This window comes from Nerophis ophidion, unplaced genomic scaffold, assembly GCF_033978795.1.
Source record: "Nerophis ophidion isolate RoL-2023_Sa unplaced genomic scaffold, RoL_Noph_v1.0 HiC_scaffold_52, whole genome shotgun sequence".
Taxonomy (NCBI): Eukaryota; Metazoa; Chordata; class Actinopteri; order Syngnathiformes; family Syngnathidae; genus Nerophis; species Nerophis ophidion.
The window spans coordinates 523,679-549,225 of NW_026906974.1; the positions used below are offsets into that span (position 1 = coordinate 523,679).

The window sequence follows — 25,547 nt, forward strand, 5'->3', positions numbered from 1 at the left end:
TTGAAGACAACACTTGTTCGTTCTGTGATAGGGAATGTATGCAAAGTAAATCTATGTATAATATTGGCTTTTGCCAAAACGACAAACTTTGATTGATATTGATATTGTTTTGGGGATGTTAAAAAGAAAAACAACCATAAAAATGTTTCAAACACAATACTGGATTTATTTGATATTTCCACAAATGTAAGTTTGTAAAAAAAAAAAATCCCTTCACAAAAATAATCTGCCATTTTCTCTCACGTTTATATTACATAAAGGTCTGGGGACATACATATAAAACAATCACAACACAATCATCATATTACAAAAGAGAGTAAAAAAGATAATTAATAAAATGGATTATAGAGACCCAACAAATGATTCATAAAGTCACACATTTTAAAATTGTATAAAAGACAACTGTTCAAATGATGTATAAAGTAAATAATAATATGCTTCCTGAAGTGGTCCAGAAGATGTTTCAGATGTGAACCAGTACATATGTATATCATATAAAGGTGATAATCTATGGGGTTATCAACAATTACAAATACAAATATGTAATTCTTCAATATTTCAAACGCCTATAAAAAACTATTATGAATAAGTCTAAAATTGTATTATGCATATATATACAAATAAAATGTTTTTTGTATATAAAATATGTCTTGTACTGTTTACACTCACATTTTCGGTCAAATTATTTTGTTCAATATTTAATAAAAGTACATTAATGCATGTACTTGATTGATGTGCTGATGTTGTTAGAAAGTCAAAATAAAAGTCTGGACAGTTTATTTCAAATCCTGCAGTTTCATTTGCTGCTGCTGTTCTCACCAGCACACTTGTGTTTCTTACACTGGTACTTAGAAGACAATCTTTCACCACACACACTGCAACTCAACACTTTCTCTCCTGGGTGTCTTCTCATGTGTGCTACAAGCTTTGATCGTCAACAAAAGCTTCTGTTGCAGATTGAACAGGAATGTGATTTTTCGCCAGTGTGTGTTCTCTTGTTTTTTTCACATCCTGACTTTGTGTGAAACCTTTACCACAGGTTGAACAGGAAAAGGCTTTTCACCAGTGTGTGTTCTCTTGTGTACTTTCACAGACTGTCGATTTAAAAAATCTTTACAACAAATTGAACAAGAAAAAGGTTTTTCTACACTGTGTATTTTCATGTGTTCTTTCAAACTCTGACTTTGTGTAAAACCTTTACCGCAGATTGAACAAGAAAAAGGTTTTTCTCCAATGTGTGTTCTCTTGTGTATTTTAAAATTCTGACTTTGTGTAAAACCTTTACCACAAGTTGAACAGGAAAAAGGTTTTTTGCCAGTGTGTGTTCTCATGTGTACTTTCAAATGTTCCTTCCTTGAAAAAGATAAGCTACAGATTGAACAAGAAAAAGGTTTTTCTCCACTGTGCATTCTCATGTGTACTTTCAAATACTTACTTAGAACAAAACCTCAACTACAGATTGAACAGATAAAAGATTTTTCTCCAGTGTGCGTTGTCATGTGTACTTTCAAATTGTGACCATTTGTAAAACCCTTACCACAGACTGAACAGGAAAAATGTTTTTTGCCAGTGTGCGTTCTCATGTGTACTTTCAAATGTTGCTTCCTTGAAAAAGATAAGCCACAGATTGAACAAGAAAAAGGTTTTTCACCGGTGTGTGTTCTCATGTGTTCTTTCAATTTGTGAGTTTCGACAAAACCTTTACCACAGATTGAACAGGAAAAAGGGTTTTCACCAGTGTGTAATATTGTGTGTTTTTTCAAACTCTGCTTTTCAACAAAACCTTTACCACAGATTGAACAGACATAAGGTTTTTCTCCAGTGTGTATTCTCATGTGTCTTTTCAGATTACGACGGTATTTAAAGGTTTTGTGACAGGTAGAACATGTGAAGTGAGTGTTGTCAGTGTGACATGTCTTATCATCTTTAGAGTCTTCATCATCAGTGTCAGGAGAGTGTGACGTTGTGTCCTCACTATCTGATAGTGGAGCTAAGAGCTTGTCTGCTTGTGATCCTCCACAGTGGTCTCCATCAGCTTCTGTTGTCATGTGTTGTGTTGAGCTGCTGCTTGGAGGCTCCCCCCCTCCCCTCTCCTCACTTTCACCTTTCACCTCATCATCTTCACTCTTCACAGGGACACCAGTCACTGGGAACTCCTCCAGTCCTTCAAGATGATCTCCCTCTGGACTGATGTTGTGTTCCTCCTCTTCCTCTTTAATGTGGGGCGTCAGTGAGTCTTCCTCTTCCTTTTTACAGGGAAGGGTCTGTGTCAAAGAGGAAAAGGAGACGCCAGAGGGTCCGTGGAGCCTGGTCTTCCTCTTCGATGGATCCTCCTTCACCATCCTGAAGCTACTCTCCTGTTTTTCAGGCAGAACTTGTTCTTCACAGACATCTGCAGGACACAAAATGACAAACATGCTTGCGAAATGTCCAGATTCAGACAGTAAGTTCACATGAACTTAAAAAAAACAAGTTATTATATGAATTGGCCTGAAAACCAGCACACTGCTCTTCACAACATTATTAAGAGGAAAATAAGACCACTTTTTACGAGGGCTGGGCAATATGGCCTAAAATCTATATTGCAATAAATTCCCTTTAACCTGAGTGCAGCTGGGATAGGCTCTAGCGCCCTCTGGGATTTTGATGTCAGTTACTGATGTATAAACTTGGAGAAAAGATTAAGTCGTTTACAGTGTAAATCTGTATTCTGTATTGTTGTTGCTGTTATGACGCCATCTTGTGGTCGAGTTTGCTCACTGCGAGTGCTCTGGTTTGAAAGTGTATTTCCTTTTCCTTCGTGCCTTGAACCCGAAGTAAGGTTTCGTCATTGATCTCGCCAAGCAACGTTTGTAAGTGTAACCAGGATTTCCACTGGATGTGGAACGGTAGCGCCACGGCAACAGACTCGATCCGTTTTTTGTTTCAGAGTCAATGTGTCAGTTTCCACCGCCTGGCTTCTATAAAAGGTGAAAAAAGAACAATCCAAACACAAGCACAGACGAAGCAGAAACAGACTGCTTTTTCATACTGTTAATCCTGCTAAAGTGATTTGGGATCCTGAAGTGAAACCCAAGGGTATTTTGGGAGGTCACTTAAACATACGAAGCCTAGTTCCCAAGTGTGATGAAATCAGATTATTACTGTCCGAGTCTAATCTTGATTTTCTATGCATAAGTGAAACGTGGCTGCATGATAACATTTTAACCAGCTTAATCAGTGTTCTGGGATATAAATGTTTTAGAAGGGACCGAACTGTGGGAAGGGGAGGGGGGGGGTACAGATATATGTCAAAGACTTACTTAATGCAAGGGAAATTCCCCTGACTGCTGATATATCTACTGAATGTTTATGTATCAATGTCACACCATCACAAAACATGCAATTCAATGTATTGGTGGTATACAGCCCTCCATCTGCGTGCGCTGCAATGCTATGCGAAGACTTAGATGTACTGTTTAAGAATTTTAAGAATAACAGTGAAGTACCTGTTTTCGGAGACTTCAACTTAAACTAGCTAGACAAACACTACAGAAAAAAAATAAAAGAACTTACATGGGGCGGCATAGCTCGGTTGGTAGAGTGGCCGGGCCAGCAACTTGAGGGTTGCAGGTTCGATTCCCGCTTGTGCCATCCTAGTTACTGCCGTTGTGTCCTTGGGCAAGTCACTTTACCCATCTGCTCCCAGTGCCACCCACACTGGTTTAAATGTAACTTAGATATTGGGTTCCACTATGTAAAAAGCGCTTTGAGTCACTAGAGAAAAGCGCTATATAAATATAATTCACTTCACTTCACTTCACATCCAAACATGACTTTAGTCAGAAGATAGAAACCCCACATGTATCACTAAAAACACTCAGACACTAATTGAGTTAATCTTCACAAACAAGCCTGACAGAATCATAAAATCTAGTTACCAGCTTGTTAGATGATAATCTGACATTAGCTGCAAGAAAACCCACAAAGAAACGTCTGACGAGGTTTAAAAGTCAAGATCAGAAAACTTTTAAACTTGAGATCCCTCACCAATCAACAACTGCATTTGAAAACGAATTAAAGGGTCTTACTTGAGACGAGCTCCAACAAAATGGCCAAGTACACGCCTGTTGTAATCAGCTAATGTCTGCTATCGGACACATTATTGATCAATATATTAGAAAGCGAAAAAATTATGATATCCGGAAATTAATGAAAATAAGAGATTATGCCTCAAAAACTTTTATCAAAACTCGTAGTGACACAGATTCGAAAATATTTAAAGACTTACGTAATCAAGTAGTTAAACATCTCGGAATGTCCCAATCAAACTATTACATCCACATGCTTTTAGAGGCCAAAGGAAATGGTAAAATGATCTGGAAACTACTACACAACCTATTAAACCCAGAGGGTAACACCACCCAAACCCAATATAAACTACAGTAGGAGACAAAATCATTACTGATTGTACTCAAGTCTCAAATGAGTTCAAAGAATTCTTTATAGAATCTGTCAAAAACCTTTCCTCGGGTTTTTCCTGTCTGACTAATGATGATCAAACAACAGACATACCTGATAAACAAGACAGCTCATTTCAGCTCAAGGAGGTTAGTCAGACAACTGTCTTAAATGCCATACATGACCTAAACACCACATACTCAAAGGATATTTATAACCTAGACACAGCTTTTATTTTTTAAATATAGCGGCATCCTTATACAGCCTCTTACCCGTCTTATTAATATTTCCATTAAAACTGGGCAATTCCCAGATGGATGGAAAACTGCACAGGTAATACCACTTTTAAAATCTGGTGATGCTGGATTGACATCTAACTATAGACCCATCAGCCTTCTTCCAGTTTCATCTAAAGTCCTGGAGAAGATTGTTTCGGAACAACTAATGCACCACCTTGAGACAAATCACTATTTGAATCCCTTGCAATTCGGACTCAGACGTAACCATTCTACAGAATCTGACACTTGTTTTTTAACTGAAAAGATCAAACATTCCCTTGACAAAGGACAGGTAGTCGGTGCAGAATTTTCAGACTTAGAAAAAGCATTTGATACAGTCAATCATAACATTTTAATTTCAAAACTAACTACTGTAAATTCAACTTATTCAAACAGTCATTGTCCTGGCTTGAGTCATAACTAAAGGGCCGTGAACAATGTGTCACCGTTAATAATGTGAGATCTTCCTTCCGCAAAATTGAAACAGGGATACCTCAGGGTAGTGTCTTGGGACCGATACTATTTAGTCTATACATCAATGACCTACCAGATGTATGCACAGATATAGATTTACAGATGTATGCGGATGACACAGTCCTATATACATCTGGTAAGACCTGTACTCTAGTTGCTGAAAAGCTAAATGCTAAATTAGACAAAATAGCATCTTGGCTGGCATCATCCTGTTTAACCCTGAACACTAAAAAGACTAACTCTGTCTGCTTCTCCATAAAAAAGCAACCTCAAACAAACCTGAATATAAAAATTAATGATGAGGTCATTGAACAAGTACCTGAAGTCAAATATTTGGGCATAATCATAGACTATCAGCTGAATTTTAAAAGTCACATTAAGAAAATGTGTAAAACTCTGAAGGCCAACCTAGGCTGTTTTAAGATTATAAGAAACTGCTTAACTCTCAGCTGTGCTTTTACTTTTATGAATTCAATGATTCTTTCACACATATCTTATAGCTTAACTACATGGTCCCAGGCACACCATCAGCAGTCAAGACCATTGAGTGTCTTTATTACCGTGCCTTGAAAGTCCTAGACAAGAGAATACAATATCATCATTGCCAAATTTTAACCACATTTTAATATTTCCATTAAAACTGGGCAATTCCCAGATGGATGAAAACCTTGCCAAATTTTAACCAAATACAATATTTTAAGTTTTACCAATTTTATTTTGTTACATACAGTCAAACTGGTTTTTACATGTTTGGATAACTCTGCTCCCCAATTGCTCTGCAAGGCCATTACAAGACTGCAAAGTGGTACCAGAACTACCACCAGAGCAATGTCAAAAGGCAACTGTTGTGTTCCATTCTGTAGAACATCTTTTGCCCAGACTGCCTTTTCAATAAAAAGACCACAACTATGGAACTCTTTACCTGACACTTTGAAAAGTATAACTGCACTTGTCACTTTCAAAAAACAAACAAAATTATGGCTAGTTGAGCAGCAATCGTGTTCCCATGTTTAGTTTTTTCTAATTTTTACCTTTTGGTTTTTATCTAGCCTGCACTTTGTGTTGTTATTATTATTATTGGCTTTTATCTAGTTTGCACTTTGTATTATTTCTATTATCATTATTATCGACTCATTTTTGTCTTATTTTCATTTTCTTGTTTTAATGATGTTGGATCTGTGTTGTTGTTGTTGTTGGGGACAAGTGTTGTAAATTAGCTTTGGCTACAAACACTGTGATGCATACATTGGATAACTGTTTCAGATGTCTAGGTTTTTTGGATCTGTCCCTATTTCAAATAAACCTTAATATATAATACATATGAGTGGAATGTGTTGATGTTGGAATGGTTTGTTGCAAAAAAGCTAAGTATCGTTCTATCTGTGTGATTTTAACTGTTTTGCAGCTTTATTTACAACTTATCGAACAAATTCAATAGTTCAATTTAACTTGCAAATCACCCGATCTCTGTCTCACCACTTCGCCCTCAGCTAGCTAGCTGCTAAGCTAACGAGGCTAGCGGAGAAAGGCAGCGCCGGTCTGAAGGAAGCTTCTCCCCCGCCACCGTGACCACCACTTCCCGAAGACAGCTGGCACTCCACTCGGCGACGGAAAGTTTCTGTGAGTATGGCTTCCTGCGCTTCGTGCACTTTACTCATGGATAGGTTGGCTTTGCTAGAGAGCCGTGTCCGCCAGTTAGAGCAGTGTAATTTCGTAACTTTAGATGTTGCGGACACATCTGCTAGCGTTAGCTGTAGCGAGCTAACTAGCCCAGCTTGTAGCAGCCCTAATCGGCCTACAAGCTACGGTGTACCGGTTGAGACGCATAATAGATTTAGCCCTTTAGCTAGTCCTACACCCCAGTCTACCGGGCACCACACTTTAGTCATAGGGGACTCCATCACCCGAAACATAAAGCTTAGCAAACCAGCCACAATTAAGTGTATTCCCGGGGGCAGAGCACCTGACATTGAAGCTAATCTTAGGGAGCTAACTCGCAACAGGTCTAGTAAGCACGTACGGCAGGCTAACCGCACCACTAGTTATGCGAATATAGTAATACACGTTGGCTCCAATGACGTTAGGATGAGACAATCAGAGATTACAAAGAGAAACATAGCCAGGGCTTGTAATCTCGCCAGAAAGATGTCCAGGCATCGAGTAATTGTCTCTGGCCCCCTGCCTGGGAGAGGCACTGATGAGAGATATAGCAGATTAGTCTCTCTTAACAGGTGGCTGGATAGCTTCTGCAGACAACAGGGATTTACGTTTATTGATAATTGGCCCTCTTTCTGGGGCAAACCTGGCTTGCTGAGGAGAGACGGCCTTCACCCTAACCAGGAAGCCGCTATCCTCTTGTCTCGGAACATAGACTTCGCATTGAGCCACATTTGACTAACTGCACTAGAGCAAGCCCGGTCACAGGCAATTACAGAGCCTGCTAGCCTGGGTATGGAGTCAGTTAAGTTAGAACTAGCCAGCGCCAGGCTGGATGATCCCTGTACACATAGCAATTTTCGTAGAATAATACACAACTCACAAAATGTTTTTTCTACTGTGTCTATGACTACGTCAGAGTTAGACATGCGTTCTACTGAGGTGGCAAATTATGATGCGTTCAGTTTATCGCAGCGCCAAGTAGACAATCTGAAAATTCCCGTCATATCAATTCCTAGATATGGTCGTAATTATTTTAAGTACACTGCGCATAATAAACGCAACATTATTAATATTGCTACTACGGATAATTTTATCAACAACTCCTTAAAACAGCCCACTACCTATAATATGGGCTTTCTAAACATCAGATCTTTGTCTCCCAAAACGTTATTAGTCAATGAGGTCATTAGAGACAACAACCTTAACGTCATCGGTCTTAGCGAAACCTGGCTTAAACCAGACGACTTTTTTGCGATAAATGAGGCATCCCCTCCTAACTATACGAATGCGCATATTGCCCGTCACCTCAAAAGGGGAGGGGGTGTCGCACTAATATACAACGAAAACTTTAACTTTAGTCCTAACTTAAATAATAAATATAAATCGTTTGAGGTGCTTTCTATGAAGTCTGCCACACCTCTGCCTCTGTGCCTGGCCGTTATCTACCGCCCCCCAGGGCCCTATTCGGACTTTATTAGTGAATTCTCAGAGTTTGTTGCTGATCTAGTGACGCACGCCGATAATATAATTATAATGGGGGATTTTAATATCCATATGAATACCCCATTGGACCCACCGTGCGTGGCGCTCCAGACTATAATTGATAGCTGTGGTCTTACACAAATAATAAATGAACCGACGCATCGCAGCGGTAATACGATAGACCTAGTGCTTGTCAGAGGTATCACCGTCTCCAAAGTTATGATACTCCCGTATACTAAAGTAATGTCCGATCATTACCTTATAAAATTCGAAGTTCAGACTCATGTTCGGCAAGCTAATAATAATAATAACTGCTATAGCAGCCGCAACATTAATGCTGCCACAACGACGACTCTTGCGGACCTACTGCCCTCGGTAATGGCACCGTTCCCAAAGTATGTGGGCTCTATTGATAACCTCACTAACAACTTTAACAACGCCCTGCGCGAAACCATTGATAGTATAGCACCGCTGAAGTTAAAAAAGGCTCCAAAAAGGCGTACGCCATGGTTTACTGAAGAAACTAGAGCTCAGAAATTATTATGTAGAAAGCTGGAACGCAAATGGCGCACGACTAAACTTGAGGTGCACCATCAAGCATGGAGTGATAGTTTAATAACTTATAAACGCATGCTTACCTTAGCTAAAACTAATTATTACTCAAATCTCATCCGCATTAATAAAAACGATCCAAAATTTTTGTTTAGTACAGTAGCATCGCTAACCCAACAAGGGACTCCTTCCAGTAGCTCCACCCATTCGGCAGATGACTTTATGAAGTTCTTTAATAAGAAAATTGAACTTATTAGAAAGGAGATTAAAGACAATGCGTCCCAGCTAAAACGGGGTTATAGTAACACAGATACGATTGTATATACGGCGGATACTGCAAATATCCAAAATAGTTTCTCTCGTTTTGATGAAATAACATTAGAAGGATTGTTACAACGTGTAAATGGAATAAAACAAACAACATGTTTACTTGACCCACTTCCTGGGAAACTTATCAAGGAGCTTTTTGTATTATTAGGTCCATCAGTGCTAAATATTATAAACTTATCACTTTCCTCGGGCACTGTTCCCGTTGCATTCAAAAAAGCGGTTATTCATCCTCTCCTTAAAAGACCTAACCTCGATCCTGACCTCATGGTAAACTACCGACCGGTGTCTCACCTTCCCTTTATTTCGAAAATCCTCGAAAAAATTGTTGCAGAGCAGCTAAATGAGCACTTAGCGTTTAACAATCTATGTGAAACCTTTCAATCCGGTTTCAGGGCAAATCACTCGACTGAGACAGCCCTCGCAAAACTGACTAATGATCTATTGCTAACGATGGACTCTGATGCCTCATCTATGTTGTTGCTCCTCGATCTTAGCGCTGCTTTCGATACCGTCGATCATAATATTTTATTAGAGCATATCAAAATACGAATTGGTATGTCGGACTCAGCCCTGTCATGGTTTAACTCTTATCTTACTGATAGGATGCAGTGCGTCTCCTATAACAATGTGACCTCGGACTTTGTTAAGGTAACGTGTGGAGTTCCCCAGGGTTCGGTCCTTGGCCCTGTACTCTTCAGCATCTACATGCTGCCGCTAGGTGACGTCATACGCAAATACGGTATTAGCTTTCACTGTTATGCTGACACCCAACTTTACATGCCCCTAAAGCTGACCAACACGCCGGATTGTAGTCAGTTGGAAGCGTGTCTTAATGAAATTAAACAATGGATGTCCGCTAACTTTTTGCAACTTAATGCCAAAAAAACGGAAATGCTGATTATCGGTCCTGCTAGACACCGACCTCTATTTAATAATACAACTTTAACATTTGACAACCAAATAATAAAACAAGGTGACTCTGTAAAAAATCTGGGTATTATCTTCGACCCAACTCTCTCCTTTGAGTCACACATTAAAAGCGCTACTAAAACGGCCTTCTTTCATCTCCGTAATATCGCTAAAATTCGCTCCATTTTGTCCACTAAAGACGCCGGGATCATTATCCATGCGTTTGTTACGTCTCGTCTCGACTACTGTAACGTATTATTTTCGGGTCTCCCCATGTCTAGCATTAAAAGATTACAGTTGGTACAAAATGCGGCTGCTAGACTTTTGACAAGAACAATAAAGTTTGATCATATTACGCCTGTACTGGCTCACCTGCACTGGCTTCCTGTGCACTTAAGATGTGACTTTAAGGTTTTACTACTTACGTATAAAATACTACACGGTCTAGCTCCAGCCTATCTTGCCGATTGTATTGTACCGTATGTCCCGGCAAGAAATCTGCGTTCAAAAGACTCCGGCTTATTAGTGATTCCTAAAGCTCAAAAAAAGTCTGCGGGCTATAGAGCGTTTTCCGTTCGGGCTCCAGTACTCTGGAATGCCCTCCCGGTAACAGTTCGAGATGCTACCTCAGTAGAAGCATTTAATAAGTCTCATCTTAAAACTCATCTGTATACTCTAGCCTTTAAATAGACCTCCTTTTTAGACCAGTTGATCTGCCGCTTCTTTTCTTTCTCCTATGTCCCCCCCTCCCTTGTGGAGGGGGTCCGGTCCGATGACCATGGATGAAGTACTGACTGTCCAGAGTCGAGACCCAGGATGGACCGCTCGTCGGGACCCAGGATGGACCGGTCGCCTGTATCGGTTGGGGACATCTCTACGCTGCTGATCCGCTTGAGATGGTTTCCTGTGGACGGGACTCTCACTGCTGTCTTGGAGCCACTATGGATTGAACTTTCACAGTATCATGTTAGACCCGCTCGACATCCATTGCTTTCGGTCCCCTAGAGGGGGGGGGGTTGCCCACATCTGAGGTCCTCTCCAAGGTTTCTCATAGTCAGCATTGTCACTGGCGCCCCACTGAATGTGAATTCTCCCTGCCCCCTGGGTGTGAGTTTTCCTTGCCCTTTTGTGGGTTCTTCCGAGGATGTTGTAGTCGTAATGATTTGTGCAGTCCTTTGAGACATTTGTGATTTGGGGCTATATAAATAAACATTGATTGATTGATTGAATAGGTTAAAAAATGTGGGGATGGTGCAACTTGGACAAATGTTACTCCGGTGGGTGTACGCATGTGTGGAAGGTACGTAGACACAGAAAACTCCCCCACAAGCATGTTTGTGTGAGAGGTAATAAAACGGAGGTATTAAAACATTAGTCAGTCAATCACACAAACGGTCAATGAACTTTGCAGTCATGGATACACTGTGTGTTTATTTTCTCCGGCTGCGGCTCTCAAACTGCATACAAAAGGCCTTCTTTTGTTCGTTTGGTCCGAAAGTGTAAAAAAGCGCTGCCTCAATACGGCAAAAATAAAGCGGGTCTGGGGGCCCAAACGTTGCCATTCTTTTGTGAGTGTAGTCCTTATGTGACATCATCACGTCACCTTCATGAGGAAGCTGAGCTTGTTTCATACACGACTCCCCTCAGCCGTCTCCACTCCAACACACATGAGCAGAAACTTAGCTAACATTAGCAGGTGACCTATGAGAAAATTCTCACAAGACCGCAACTCATCTTCTCTGACCTTCCCAAAGTAATAATCCAGTCAATAATCACTGAACTCAACAAAAAAATAAGGCATATTATTTCAACAATGACTTCCGGTGTCACAGAACTGGCTAATATAACAAAATCTGCTTTTCATTGCACAATATCAGAGTAATTGACATAAATGTAAGAGCAATGTTGTCATTCTAAGGAGAAGCAACATTTGTTAGGGAAAATAATGCCTTGCCGGTAAGGTCTATTCAGGTGTACTGGAGAGGGCCCTAGGCCAGATAGTCGGACCTCGGATTCAGGAGGAACAGTGTGGTTTTAGTCCTGGTCGTGGAACTGTGGACCAGCTTTATACTCTGGGCAGGGTTCTTGAGGGTGCATGGGAGTTTGCCCAACCAGTCTACATGTGCTTTGTGGACTTGGAGAGGGCATTGGACCGTGTCCCTCGGGAAGTCCTGTGGGGAGTGCTCAGAGAGTCTGATTGTGGCGGTCCGCTACCACTACGATCAGTGTCAGAGCTTGGTCCGCATTGCCGGCAGTAAGTCGGACCCATTTCCAGTGAAGGTTGGACTCCGCCAAGGCTGCCCTTTGTTACCGATTCTGTTCGTAACTTTTATGGATATAATTTGTAGGCGCAGTCAGGGCGTTGAGGGGATCTGGTTTGGCGGCTGCAAGATTAGGTCTCTGCTTTTTGCAGATGATGTGGTCCTGATGGCTTCATCTGGCCAAGATCTTCAGCTCTCACTGGATCGGTTTGCAGCAGAGTGTGAAGCGACTGGGATGGGAATCAGCACCTCTAAGTCCAAGTCCATGGTTCTCGCCCGGAAAAGGGTGGAGTGCCATCTCCGGGTTGGGGAGGAGATCTTCCCCCAAGTGGAGGAGTTCAAGTACCTAGGAGACTTGTTCACGAGTGAGGGAAGAGTGCATCGTGAGATCGACAGGCGGATCGGTGCGGCGTTTTCAGTAATGCGGATGCTGTATCGATCCGTTGTGATGAAGAAGGAGCTGAGCCGGAGGGCAAAACACTCTTTATCGGTCACTCTACGGTCCATCCTCACTTATGGTCATGAGCTTTGGGTTATGAGCGAAAAGACAAGATCACGGGTACAAGCGGCCGAAATTAGCTTCTTTCGCCGGGTGGCGGGGCTCTCCCTTAGAGATAGGGCGAGAAGCTCTGTCACCTAGGAGGGACGGGGTGGCGCAGTGGGGAGAGTGGCCGTGCGCAACCCAAGGTCCCTGGTTCAATCCCCACATAGTACCAACCTCGTCACGTCCGTTGTGTCCCGAGCAAGACACTTCACCCTTGCTCCTGATGGGTGCTGGTTATCGTCTTGCATGGCAGCTCCCTCCATCAGTGTGTGAATGTGTGTGTGAATGGGTAAATGTGGAAGTGGTGTCAAAGCGCTTTGAGTACCTTGAAGGTAGAAAAGCGCTATACAAGTACAACCCATTTATCATTTATAACTCAAAGTAAAGCCGCTGCTCCTCCACATGGAGAGGAGCCAGATGAGGTGGTTTGGCCATCTGGTCAGGATGCCACCCAAACGCCTCACTCGGTAGGATGTCACGGGGAAGACCCAGGACACTTTGGAAAGACTATGTCTCCCGGCTGGCCTGAGAATGCCTCCGGATCCCCCGGAAGGAGATGGATGAAGTGGCTAGGAAGAGGGAAGTCTGGGCTTCACTGCTTAGGTTGCTGCCCCCGGAAAATAATGTGTTCTGGACCACTCATTCATCCTTTAAACACGCTGTCATTCAAAATAGTGACTAAACTACGAAGCTAAAGCTAGCAGGGAAAATCCATAAACGCACAACACATCTCGGGGTACACGCTGGAAAATTCCATAAAACCTTTACACTATTTATTTAAAATATGTCCTAATTAAAATGTATCTTCCAGTTTGTGGCTATTGAAAGACATATTTCAAGAGGATATGCATTTTTAGAGCATGTTCTAAAGAGATAGCATTTAAAAAAATGACTTCTGGCAATATTATATTGATCAACTAATTCTTATTAGTGAGCGGAATAGAGGCGCTCTCATTGACTCCATTGTGAGAATTAGGATAGTCAAGATTGTGCTAATGTTTGTTTAGGACTTAGAATGCATACAATATAAAAACATGTTATTGTCTTACATATAGATTGTGAATGATAGGAGAAAAAAAAAATCAGATCCCCTTTGATAATTGTTCTACGTCCTGCGAACGGGCTGATGCTGTGGTGAAAGTGAGAAAATAAGTAAATGTCGGGAAAATGCAAACTTCAGCAAAAATGGCTGGCAAACGTTTTAAAACCTGCTTAGAGATTGTTGGTAGAAAACCCAGAGAGGCATGTGTGTGTTGTAAAATGATGTTAGAAGTAGCTTTATTATCTGGGTTTAGGGGCCATGTCATGGAGCTCGTCCACAGCCCAACTCTGACTTGTTCCACCACTGACAGTTTGTAGTACAAATGGACTGGGATATGTAACTCATCTTTAGTAGTTACATTCCACAGAACACAGACAACCACGTGGTGGCAAGACCACGTTGCAAGTAGCAGACGGAATGCATCATCCTCACAAGACAACACAACTTCTTATACACAATATATTAAGCATAGTGTTATTCATCAAATATAAAGTTAGTAAAGATGTGAGAGTAAGAAGTCAACAAACCTGTTCTGTGTAACACAACTTGATGATGTTTCTTATAATAAACGTCCAGTAGTTGATGTTGTCGCTCCTTCTCCTCTTTTGTTGGACAAAGTTCCTCCTCATACTTTGCTATCCTTCTTTCGCACATTTTCACACAATCACAACACTTTACTCTCACACTTGATCTCTACTTAGCGATGTGTTGATAACTTCTGTGTCTTCTGTTAGCAGCTAACAAGCTAAGCTAACTAGCCAGCTAAGCTAACTAACAAGCAAAGATAGCACGAGAAGCGGCACAGTGCTTCTAGTGCATCGAGACCACTTTATCCTTAAATAATGAATCAAAGATGTATTTTATGCGCCGTAAATATTATAAACTGGATAACAAATAATAAGACTGACTTATTAGCGTCCTGCTCACTTGGCACACTTGACGTTACAAGGCAGTACTGCTCTCTTCTGCTGCTTTCCGTTTACACCGGAAGCTGGGAATGACGTCACAGCTGAGCGGTGGAAGAGGTAGCTCTATATAAGATATTGCCTGCTGTCACTGTTACCATGCTTTTATAACCTGTAATATTTGTTTGAATAACAATGTGAAATAAAAGAATGTCTTGTTTTTCAAAAATAAATTCAAAGTATATCAAACAAAGCTTTAATGTTGGGGTTCAGTGGCGCCCCCGTGCGACATTTATTGCAATGACAAGAGTGAAAGTGTTAGAAATTGTAGCGATATTACTGCCTGATTCCACATGTTTTTATTGTTGTTCCTTTTTTCTCCTAGATAATCTATTTTCCTACAAAACATTAATAAAACATTCAAATATCACAGAACGTGATGTCGCAGGAACTCTGACATAAAACAAATTGTAAATCCAGGAAGTGACGTAATCTTCGAGCATGCGTGGACCGATCGTGTCGTGAATTTATATCAATTTTTAAAAAGTGTGAAATATTTGCTCTCATACACAAAAGTGTCTTTCTTAAAGTGAAATCCAAATTCTAACATTGTGTTAATGATTTGAATTTGTTAATTCAATCTTGGAAGATTGTACAAAATAGAAAAAGCCCTTATTATATTTACTGAAATAGTTTAAGTTTATCATTTATTTATATATATTTTATTTTAATCTTATTCGAATGGTCTCTCATATTTACTTTTACTTTCTTTAACGGGTTTTGTTTGTAAGAGGATTGGATTTAATGTGATGTTTTTTATATTGCTGAGTAAAATATTGAAAAAACATTGACTCATATTGTATTGAAAGTACCTTAATGCGTCTAAACATTGTTTATGTGTGTTTAATTGTTCAATAAGAAAAGAAAATAAATACTCAGAAGTAGAACTGGCTAGCAAATAAACTCTTATGTTAACATAAGACATGTTGAATTCATATTACATGACATTATATAAATATGTATATTAAATATAATTTGAATATTTGGCAAGTAAACAAAATGCATTTGCCATACCTAATTGTATTATATCAATTATAACTCAACCCCACACATAATAACATGTATTCACACTTTGTTGTATCTTACACAGACTTACATTCAATTATAATAGTGATTATAATATAATAAGATATATAACAATGTGTGTTCTGGATCTAAATTAATTCATGGAAAATAAATTGATAAACAATTAATCTTTTTTACCTGGAAACTTATCTCCTTAAGTGTGCAAATAAAGTCTTACGTATTACTTGTATTACATTTGAATAGAACCTTATTGAGCATATTAACAAGATTATGTTAGAAAATGTGCTGAGTATGAAAAAAGTCATTTTGAATTTGCGTACAGGATGTAGAATGACGATGATCTCGACCCACCATAAAACAAAACAGGAAGATTGGAGCATGTGGAAGGAAGTTATGACTGTTATAATTTCCCACCACAAGGGGGCGATGTTGGTGTCGATATCAATGACTAGTCATGATCAGACCCCGACCTAAAGGCCTACTGAAAGCCACTACTACCCACCAGGCAGACTGATAGTTTATATATCAATGATGAAATATTAACATTGCAACACATGCCAATACGGCCACTTTAGTTTACTAAATTGCAATTTAAAATTTCCCGGGAGTTTTTTCCTGAAAACGCCACGTAATGATGACGTGTATGCTTGACGTCACAGACTGTTAGGAAATATGAGCGCTGCACACACACACAGCTAAAAGTCGTCTGCTTTAATCGCATAATTACACAGTATTTTGGACGTCTGTGTTGCTGAATCTTTTGCAATTTGTTCAATTAATATTGGTGAAGTCAAAGTAGAAAAATGGAGTTGGGAAACTGTAGCCTTTAGCCACACAAACACACGGTGATTCCTTGTTTAAAATTCACAGAGGTGAAACTTTACTATGGATCACAGCGAACATGGATCCCGACCCAATGTCAACCAGCAGGTTTCGGTGAGAAAATTGTGGTAAAAAGTCTCTTCTTAGGTCAGCTTGTGCCGCCCATAAAGCAGCCGTCGACTTCCCTGAGACACTGGCGTCAACACACCCGTGAACACACACATCTGACTATCAGGTACTGTTAAACTCACTAAAACACTAGCAACACAATAGAAAGATAAGGGATTTCCCAGAATTGTCTAAGTAAATGTGTTTAAAAACATCTGAATCCGTCCCAATGCAATCGCGTTTTTTTTTAAACTTTTTTTTTTTTTTTTTCTTGTCCGTCGCTATCAATATCCTCAAACACGAACCTTGCTCCTCTCTGAGCTGCCACCTTACCGTGGTAGAGGAGTTTGCGTGTCCCAATGATCCTAGGAGCTATGTTGTCTGGGGGCTTTATGCCCCCTGGTAGGGTCTCCCAAGACAAACAGGTCCTAGGTGAGTGATCAGACAAAGAGCAGCTCAAAGACTTCTATGGAATTACAACAAAATGAACTCAGATTTCCCTCGCCCGGACGTGGGTCACCGGGGCCCCGCTCTGGAGCCAGGCTCGGAGTTGGGGCACGATTGCGAGCGCCTGGTGGCTGGGCCTGTCCCCATGGGGCCCGGCCGGGCACAGCCCGAAGAGGCAACGTGGGTCATCCCTCCAATGGGCTCACCACTCATGGGAGGGGCCATAGAGGTCGGGTGCATTGTGAGCTGGGCGGCAGCTGAAGGCAGGGCACTTGGCGGTCCGATCCTCGGCTACAGAAGCTAGCTCTTGGGACGTGGAACATCACCTCACTGGGGGGGAAGGAGCCTGAGCTAGTCCGCGAGGTAGAGAAGTTCCGGCTGGATATAGTCGGACTCACCTTGACGCACAGCAAGGGCTCTGGAACCAGTTCTCTCGAGAGGGACTGGACCCTCTTCCACTCTGGCGTTGCCGACAGTGAGAGGCGACGGGCTGGGGTGGCAATTCTCGTTGCCCCCCGGTTCAAAGCCTGCACGTTTGAGTTCAACCCAGTGGGTGAGAGGGTAGCTTCCCTTCGCCTTCGGGTGGGGGGACGGGTCCTGACTGTTTGTGCTTACGCACCAAACGGCAGTTCAGAGTACCCACCCTTTTTGGGTACACTCGAGGGAGTACTGGAAAGTGCTCCCCCGGGTGATTCCCTTGTCCTACTGGGGGACTTCAACGCTCACGTTGGCAACGACAGTGAAACCTGGAGAGGCGTGATCGGGAAGAATGGTCGCCCGGATCTGACCCGAGTGGTGTTTTGTTATTGGACTTTTGTGCTCGTCACGGATTGTCCATAACAAACACCATGTTCAAACATAAGGGTGTCCATATGTGCACTTGGCACCAGGACACCCTAGGCCGCAGTTCCATGATCGACTTTGTAGTTGTGTCATCGGATTTGCGACCTCATGTTCTGGACACTCGGGTGAAGAGAGGGGCGGAGCTTTCTACCGATCACAACCTGGTGGTGAGTTGGCTGCGATGGTGGGGGAGGATGCCGGACAGACCTGGGAGGCCCAAACGCATTGTGAGGGTCTGCTCGGAACGTCTGGCAGAGTCTCCTGTCAGAGAGAGTTTCAATTCACACCTCCGGGAGAACTTTGAACATGTCACGAGGGAGGTGCGGGACATTGAGTCCGAGTGGACCATGTTCTGAACCTCTATTGTCGAGGCGGCTGATCGGAGCTGTGGCCGCAAGGTTGTTGGTGCCTGTTGTGGTGGTAATCCCAGAACCCCTTGGTGGACACCAGCAGTGAGGGATGCTGTCAAGCTGAAGAAGGAGTCCTATCGGGTTCTTTTGGCTCATAGGACTCCGGAGGCAGTGGACAGGTACCGACGGGCTAAGCGGTGTGCAGCTTTAGCAGTCGCGGAGGCAAAAACTCGGACATGGGAAGAGTTCGGGGAAGCCATGGAAAACGACTTCCGGACGGCTTCGAAGCGATTCTGGACCACCATACGCCGCCTCAGGAAGGGGAAGCAGTGCACTCTCAACACCGTGTATGGTGCGGATGGTGTTCTGCTGACTTCGACTGCGGATGTTGTGGATCGGTGGAGGGAATACTTCGAAGACCTCCTCAATCCCACCAACACGTCTTCCTTTGAGGAAGCGGTTCCTGGGGATTCTGTGGTGGGCTCTCCTATTTCTGGGGCTGAGGTTGCTGAGGTAGTTAAAAAGCTCCTCGGCGGCAAGGCCCCGGGGGTGGATGGGTTCCTTAAGGCTCTGGATGCTGTGGGGCTGTCTTGGTTGACAAGACTCTGCAGCATCGCGTGGACATCGGGGGCGGTACCTTTGGATTGGCAGACCGGGGTGGTAGTCCCTCTCTTTAAGAAGGGGGACCGGAGGGTGTGTTCCAACTATCGTGGGATCACACTCCTCAGACTTCCCGGTAAGGTTTATTCAGGTGTACTGGAGAGGAGGCTTCGCCGGATAGTCGAACCTCGGATTCAGGAGGAACAGTGTGGTTTTCGTCCTGGTCGTGGAACTGTGGACCAGCTCTATACTCTCGGCAGGGTTCTTGAGGGTGCATGGGAGTTTTCCCAACCAGTCTACATGTGCTTTGTGGACTTGGAGAAGGGATTCGACTGTGTCCCTCGGGAAGCCCTGTGGGGAGTGCTCAGAGAGTATGGGGTGCCGGACTGTCTTATTGTGGCAGTCCGCTCCCTGTATGATCAGTGTCAGAGCTTGGTCCGCATTGCTGGCAGTAAGTCGGACACGTTTCCAGTGAGGGTTGGACTCCGCCAAGGCTGTCCTTTGTCACCCATTCTGTTCATAACTTTTATGGACAGAATTTCTATGCGCAGCCAAGGTGTTGAGGGGTTCCGGTTTGGTGGCCACGGGATTAGGTCTCTGCTTTTTGCAGATGATGTAGTCCTGATGGCTTCATCTGGCCGGGATCTTCAGCTCTCGCTGGATCGGTTCGCAGCCGAGTGTGAAGCGACCGGAATGAGAATCAGCACCTCCAAGTCCGAGTCCATGGTTCTCGCCCGGAAAAGGGTGGAGTGCCATCTCCGGGTTGGGGAGGAGACCCTGCCCCAAGTGGAGGAGTTCAAGTACCTAGGAGTCTTGTTCACAGGTGGGGAAAAGTGGATCGTGAGATCGACAGGCGGATCGGTGCGGCGTCTTCAGTAATGCGGATGTTGTATCGATCCGTTGTGGTGAAGAAAGAGCTGAGCCGGAAGGCAAAGCTCTCAATTTACCGGTCGATCTACGTTCCCATCCTCACCTATGGTCATGAGCTTTGGGTCATGACCGAAAGGATAAGATCACGGGTACAAGCGGCCCAAATGAGTTTCCTCCGCCGTGTGGCGGGGCTCTCCCTTAGAGATAGGGTGAGAAGCTCTGCCATCCGAGAGGAACTCAAAGTAAAGCCGCTGCTCCTTCACATCGAGAGGAGCCAGATGAGGTGGTTCGGGCATCTGGTCAGGATGCCACCCGAACGCCTCCCTAGGGAGGTGTTTAGGGCACGTCCAGCTGGCAGGAGGGCAAGGGGAAGACCCAGGACACGTTGGGAAGACTATGTCTCCCGGCTGGCCTGGGAACGCCTTGGGATCCCCCGGGAAGAGCTAGACGAAGTGGCTGGAGAGAGGGAAGTCTGGGCTTCCCTGCTTAGGCTGCTGCCCCCGCGAACCGACCTCGGATAAGCGGAAGATGATGGATGGACGAACCTTTCATCCTCGCTCAAACTAATGGGGAAATTTTTGTTTTCTCGGTCCAAATAGCTGTTTTTGTTGGAGGCTCCCATTAAAATCATTGTGAGGATGTGAGGAGCCATCAACATGTGACGTCATCGTCTGCAACTTCCGGTAGTGGCAAGGTTTTTCTGTTAGCAAGCAAAAGTTGCGAACTTTATCGTGGATGTTCTCTACTAAATCCTTTCAGCAAAAATATGGCAATATCGCGAAATGATCAAGTATGACACATCGTTTGGATAAGAAAATCTCATTTCAGTAGGCCTTTATATATATATATATATATATATATATATATATATATATATATATATATATATATAAAATCCTCCATATTGGCAGCCATAGTGATTCATTTATTCAGCGGAGCAATACCACTTGGATCTGACAAAAAAGTTAACACAAATGCTGTCTTCCTCGCTGATAAAACATGATAGCAACATGCATCTGCTAGCTCACGATCGCCCCCACTTCTCAGTGTGGCGAGTTGGAGTACTACAAGAGGCACTCTAATACAGTGCTTAAATCTGTATTTTGATAATGATGATGATGATGATGATGATGATGATGTATCTGTTCAAGTGAACAAATGGATCCACAAGGGACAACAACCCTTTCCACAGACTACACACACATAGTAAACATCAATCTTAGAAGCCCAGAACAATATATTTGAAGAAAACTTTAGGAATAAAAGTGAAGATGTGAGGTGAAATAAGTACAAATGCAGCAATAAAAACAAGCAACTCCACTCACGATGGCTCTAAAGTTCAGTGATGTGTTGCTAACTTCAGCCTTTTTCTTCTTTGTTGATGTTTTTCTGTAGTTAACATCCATGATGTAACAATGCTGCTAATCTACTAGAGTCCACATTTTGTTAAATATTTTATTCATTCATACTTTTAATTGGATAATAACATCAATAAAAATACATAGGAAGAAAATGTGTGAAAAAAAACCCCACGTGAAAATAAAGATGTCCTCTCTTTAACAATGAGAAAATCAAATAAATTAGTAGCTACATACATGATATTCAGTACATGCACACAACTTAAAAACTCCAGGACAACATATAACAGTAGAAGATGAGAAGCACTACATACAACATCAAATATACATTCATATTAAAGGGGGACATTATCACAATTTCAGAAGAGTTAAAACCAATAACAATCAGTTCCCAGTGGCTTATTTTATTTTTCGAAGTTTTTTTCAAAATTTTACCAATCATGGAATATCCCAAAAAAAGGCTTTAAAGTGCCTGATTTTCGCTATCTGTAAATCCACCGTCCATTTTCCTGTGACGTCACATAGTGATGCCAATACAATCAAACATGGCGGACAGACCAGCAAGATATAGCGACATTAGCTCAGATTCAGATTCGGATTTCGGCGGCTTAAGCGATTCAACAGATTACGCATGTATTGAAACGGAGGGTTGGAGTGTGGAGGCAGATAGCGAAAACGAAATTGAAGAAGAAACTGAAGCTTTTGAGTGAATAGCTATTGAAGCTATTCGGCGATTGCCTTCTAACCAAAGAGTGCATCTTTTGACCACTGGAGCAACTTAAATCCGTCGATTGGTAAGTGTTTGTTTGGCATTAAATGTGGGTGGAGGGAAAGGCTGGATGCAAATATAGCTACAAATGTACATAGAGCTAGCCTAAATAGCATGTTAGCATCGATTAACTGGCAGTCATGCCGCGACCAAATATGTCTGATTAGCACATAAGTCAATAACATCAACAAAACTCACCTCTGTGATTTCGTAGACTTTATCGTTGGAAATGCATCTGCTTTGAGTGTCGCAAGATATCCATACATCTCTGAGCCATGTCTGTTGTAGCATCGCCAGTAAAATGTGCAGACCAAACGAGGGACTTTCGCATCTTTTGACACTGGAGCAACTTAAATCCGTCGATTGGTATGTGTTTGTTTGGCATTAAATGTGGGTGGAGGGAAAGGCTGGATGCAAATATAGCTACAAATGTACATACAGCTAGCCTACATAGCATTTTAGCATCGGTTAGCATGCCGTGCTAATCGATGCAGACTCCACGCAAATCAACTTGAATCCGTCCCTGATCATGTTGTTACACCCTCTGACAACACACCGACAAGGCAGAATGTCTCCAAGGTACGGAAAACAGTCGAAAAAACGGAAAATAACTGAGCTGATATGACTCAGTGTTTGCAATGTGTTTGAAAAAATTGCGGCTTGACTCCCTATGTGACATCACAAAGAATAATAGAAAGGCGTTTAATTCGCCAAAGTTCACCCATTTAGAGTTCGAAAATCGGTTAAGAAAATATATGGTCTTTTTTTCAAGGTATATATTGACGCTTACATAGGTTTGATGATAATGTTCCCCTTTAAGCGATTCAACAGATATCACATGTATTGAAACGGATGGTTGGAGTGTGGAAGCAGATAGCAAAAATGAAATTCAAGAAGAAACTGAAGCTATTGAGCAAATAGCTATTGAAGCTATTCGGCGATCGCCTTCTAACCAAAGATTGCATCTTTTGACCACTGGAGCAACTTAAATCTGTCTATTGGTAAGTGTTTGTTTTGCATTAAATGTGGGTGGAGGGAAAGGCTGGATGCAAATATAGCTACAAATGTACATACAACTAGCCTAAATAGCATGTTAGCATCGATTAGCTGGTAGTCATGCCGTGTACAAATATGTCTGATTAGCACATAAGTCAATAACATCAACAAAACTCACCATTGTGATTTCGTTGACTTTATCGTTGGAAATGCATCTGCTTTGAGTGTTGCAGGATATCCACACATCTCTGTGCCATGTCTGTCGTAGCATCGGCGGTAAAATGTGCAGAACAAACAAGGGACTTTCGCATCTTTTGACAATGGTGCAACTTGAATCTGTCGATTGGTATGTGTTTGTTTGGCCTTAAATGTGGGTGGAGGGAAAGGCTGGATGCAAATGTAGGTGTAAATGAGGCATAGCGATGCGATATGTACCTACAGCTAGCCTAAATAGCATGTTAGCATGACGTTCTAATCAATGCACATTCCAACTTGAATCCGTTCCTGATCGTGTTGTTACACCCTCAGACAACCCACCGACGATTCATGATGTCTCCAAGGTACGGAAAACAGTCGAAAAAACGGAAAATAACAGAGCTGATTTGACTTGTGTGTGTAATGTGTTTGAGGAAATGGCGGATTGCTTCCCATTGTGATGTCACGGGTGAAAGGTCATCGCTCCGACAGCGAACAATTGAGAGGTGTTTAAATCGCCAAATTCGCCCTTTTAGAGTTCGGAAATCGGTTAAAAAACATGTGGTCTTTCTTCTGCAACATCAAGGTATATATTGACGCTTACATAGGTCTGGTAATAATGTTCCCCTTTAAACATGCTGTGGTATTAGAGTACATTTAGCACAATCACTGTTTATAAGTGTTTTTAAATCCCTGCAGCTTCCATGACTGTTACACACTTGTGTTTACTGACCTGATACTTATACCTGAACCTTTTATCACACACAGTGCAACTCAACGGGTTCTCTCCAGTGTGTGTTCTCATGTGTTTGGTCATGTATTGCTTTCTGGAGAAACTCTTCTTACAAATAGAGCAAGTAACAGGTTTCTCTCCAGTATGTGTTCTCATGTGTGTGGACATGACAAGCTTTGTGGAGAAACTCTTCTTACAAACAGAGCAAGTAAAAGGTTTCTCTCCAGTGTGTGTTCTCATGTGTGTGGTCATGTCAAGCTTTCTGGAGAAACTCTTCTTACAAACAGAGCAAGTAAAAGGTTTCTCTCCAGTATGTATCCTCATGTGTATTGTAATATAACTCTTGTGTCTAAATGATTTCCCACATTCAGAGCAGTCAAAGTGTTTGTTGTTAGTGTGATGTCTCGTATCACCTTTGGAGTCATTTTTACTCTCCAAAGGTTGTTGGATGTGGTCACTGTGATCAGAAGAGTGTGACATCATGTGGTACATGTCTGACAGAGGAGCAAAGATGCTGTCTGGTTCTGACTTTATATCTTCACAATGCTCTCCATCAGCTTCTGTGATGTGTTGACTTACAAGCGCCACCCCTCTGTTCTCCTCACTTTGACTGTGATGAAGCTGTAAGGACTGAGCTTCATCTTCATCATTATCCTCCACCAACATTTGAAGCTGCTTCCACAGTTCCTCCTCTTCTTCTTTAATGTGGGAGGGGGCCTGTAGCTCCTTCTGTCCCACACTGGAGCTCCACTCCTGCTGTTTGGAGGGAATCTCTTCATGACTCTCTGCTGACACCTGCTGGACGTCTGCAGAACATACAACACAAATGAGGTGTTACTGTATTGAAGTTTGCAGTATTCAAACTATTCACATGTGAGCTAGGCCAAACAGACAGTGATGGGCAAGCGACTTGGAAAGTGTAGTAAGCTAAGCTACAAGTTACTCCCAATTAAATGTAGCTAAGCTATCCTCAGAGAATTGTAGCAAGCTACACTACACGCTACACTGCAAAAGTAGCTTGCCACATCAAAGCTACATTTAACAGCATTTCTATCTATTGGCCCACATGTATAATATCAGTGTTAATGTAACTGAGAGTGTACACATGGACCCAGTGAGAGAACTACATGTCTTCAACTCATCACTGAGCTTGTTCCACCATTTAACTCCTAAAACTGAAATACATTTGTATTTTGTATTCCTTCTTACTTTACCTATTTCAAAAATCAATATCCCCGTAAATGATAGTTTTCTTTTCTTAATTGAAATAACCGAATAATACAAGCTGGAAGACTGTTGCTTTACTCGAAATATAATTTCCAAGGTTTTTAAAAACACAATATCTGAAAATTTTGACACATTAGAACTCATAAATAATGGATTTGTATGTCCAGTAGCACGCGTTGTGTATTATTCTGATGACCCTTTTTTGAAGTTGAATTATTGGGTCTATATTTGTTTTATAAACATTTCCCCAAACTTCAACACAATATG

The 25,547-nt window shown here is 42.2% G+C and overlaps 3 protein-coding genes across 6 annotated transcripts in view; 1 reads left to right on the top strand and 2 right to left on the bottom strand.

Annotated features, from left to right (window-relative positions):
• The window catches only part of LOC133546948 (zinc finger protein 567-like), a 334,269-nt gene that overhangs the window by 260,716 nt on the left and 48,006 nt on the right, over nucleotides 1-25,547 (top strand). The window lies entirely within an intron of this gene.
• The window catches only part of LOC133546947 (gastrula zinc finger protein XlCGF57.1-like), a 91,853-nt gene that overhangs the window by 57,429 nt on the left and 8,877 nt on the right, over nucleotides 1-25,547 (bottom strand). The window contains exon 4 of one of the 4 annotated variants that reach the window (XM_061892798.1): nucleotides 22,470-24,859. The exons of the other annotated variants lie outside the window; for them this stretch is intronic. Coding sequence (XP_061748782.1) covers nucleotides 24,006-24,859 — 854 coding nt within the window. The 3' untranslated portion in view covers nucleotides 22,470-24,005. Of the gene's footprint in view, nucleotides 1-22,469; nucleotides 24,860-25,547 lie in introns of those variants that run through there. 4 annotated transcript variants of the gene reach the window in all.
• LOC133546952 (gastrula zinc finger protein XlCGF48.2-like) lies at nucleotides 144-14,968 on the bottom strand. The gene is made up of 2 exons (XM_061892806.1): nucleotides 14,499-14,968; nucleotides 144-2,392 (listed from the first exon to the last, which is right to left on the bottom strand). The coding sequence occupies exons 1-2, from the start codon at nucleotides 14,623-14,625 to the stop codon at nucleotides 1,449-1,451; spliced, it is 1,071 nt and encodes a 356-aa protein (XP_061748790.1). The 5' UTR covers nucleotides 14,626-14,968; the 3' UTR covers nucleotides 144-1,448.

Coding starts and splice junctions, on each gene's coding strand:
- LOC133546952 (XM_061892806.1), bottom strand. CDS start 14,625: ATGTGCGAAAGAAGGATAGCAAAGTATGAGGAGGAACTTTGTCCAACA. Junction 2,393..14,498: donor AGTTGTGTTACACAGAACAG/GTTTGTTGACTT, acceptor TGTGTCCTGCAG/ATGTCTGTGAAGAACAAGTT.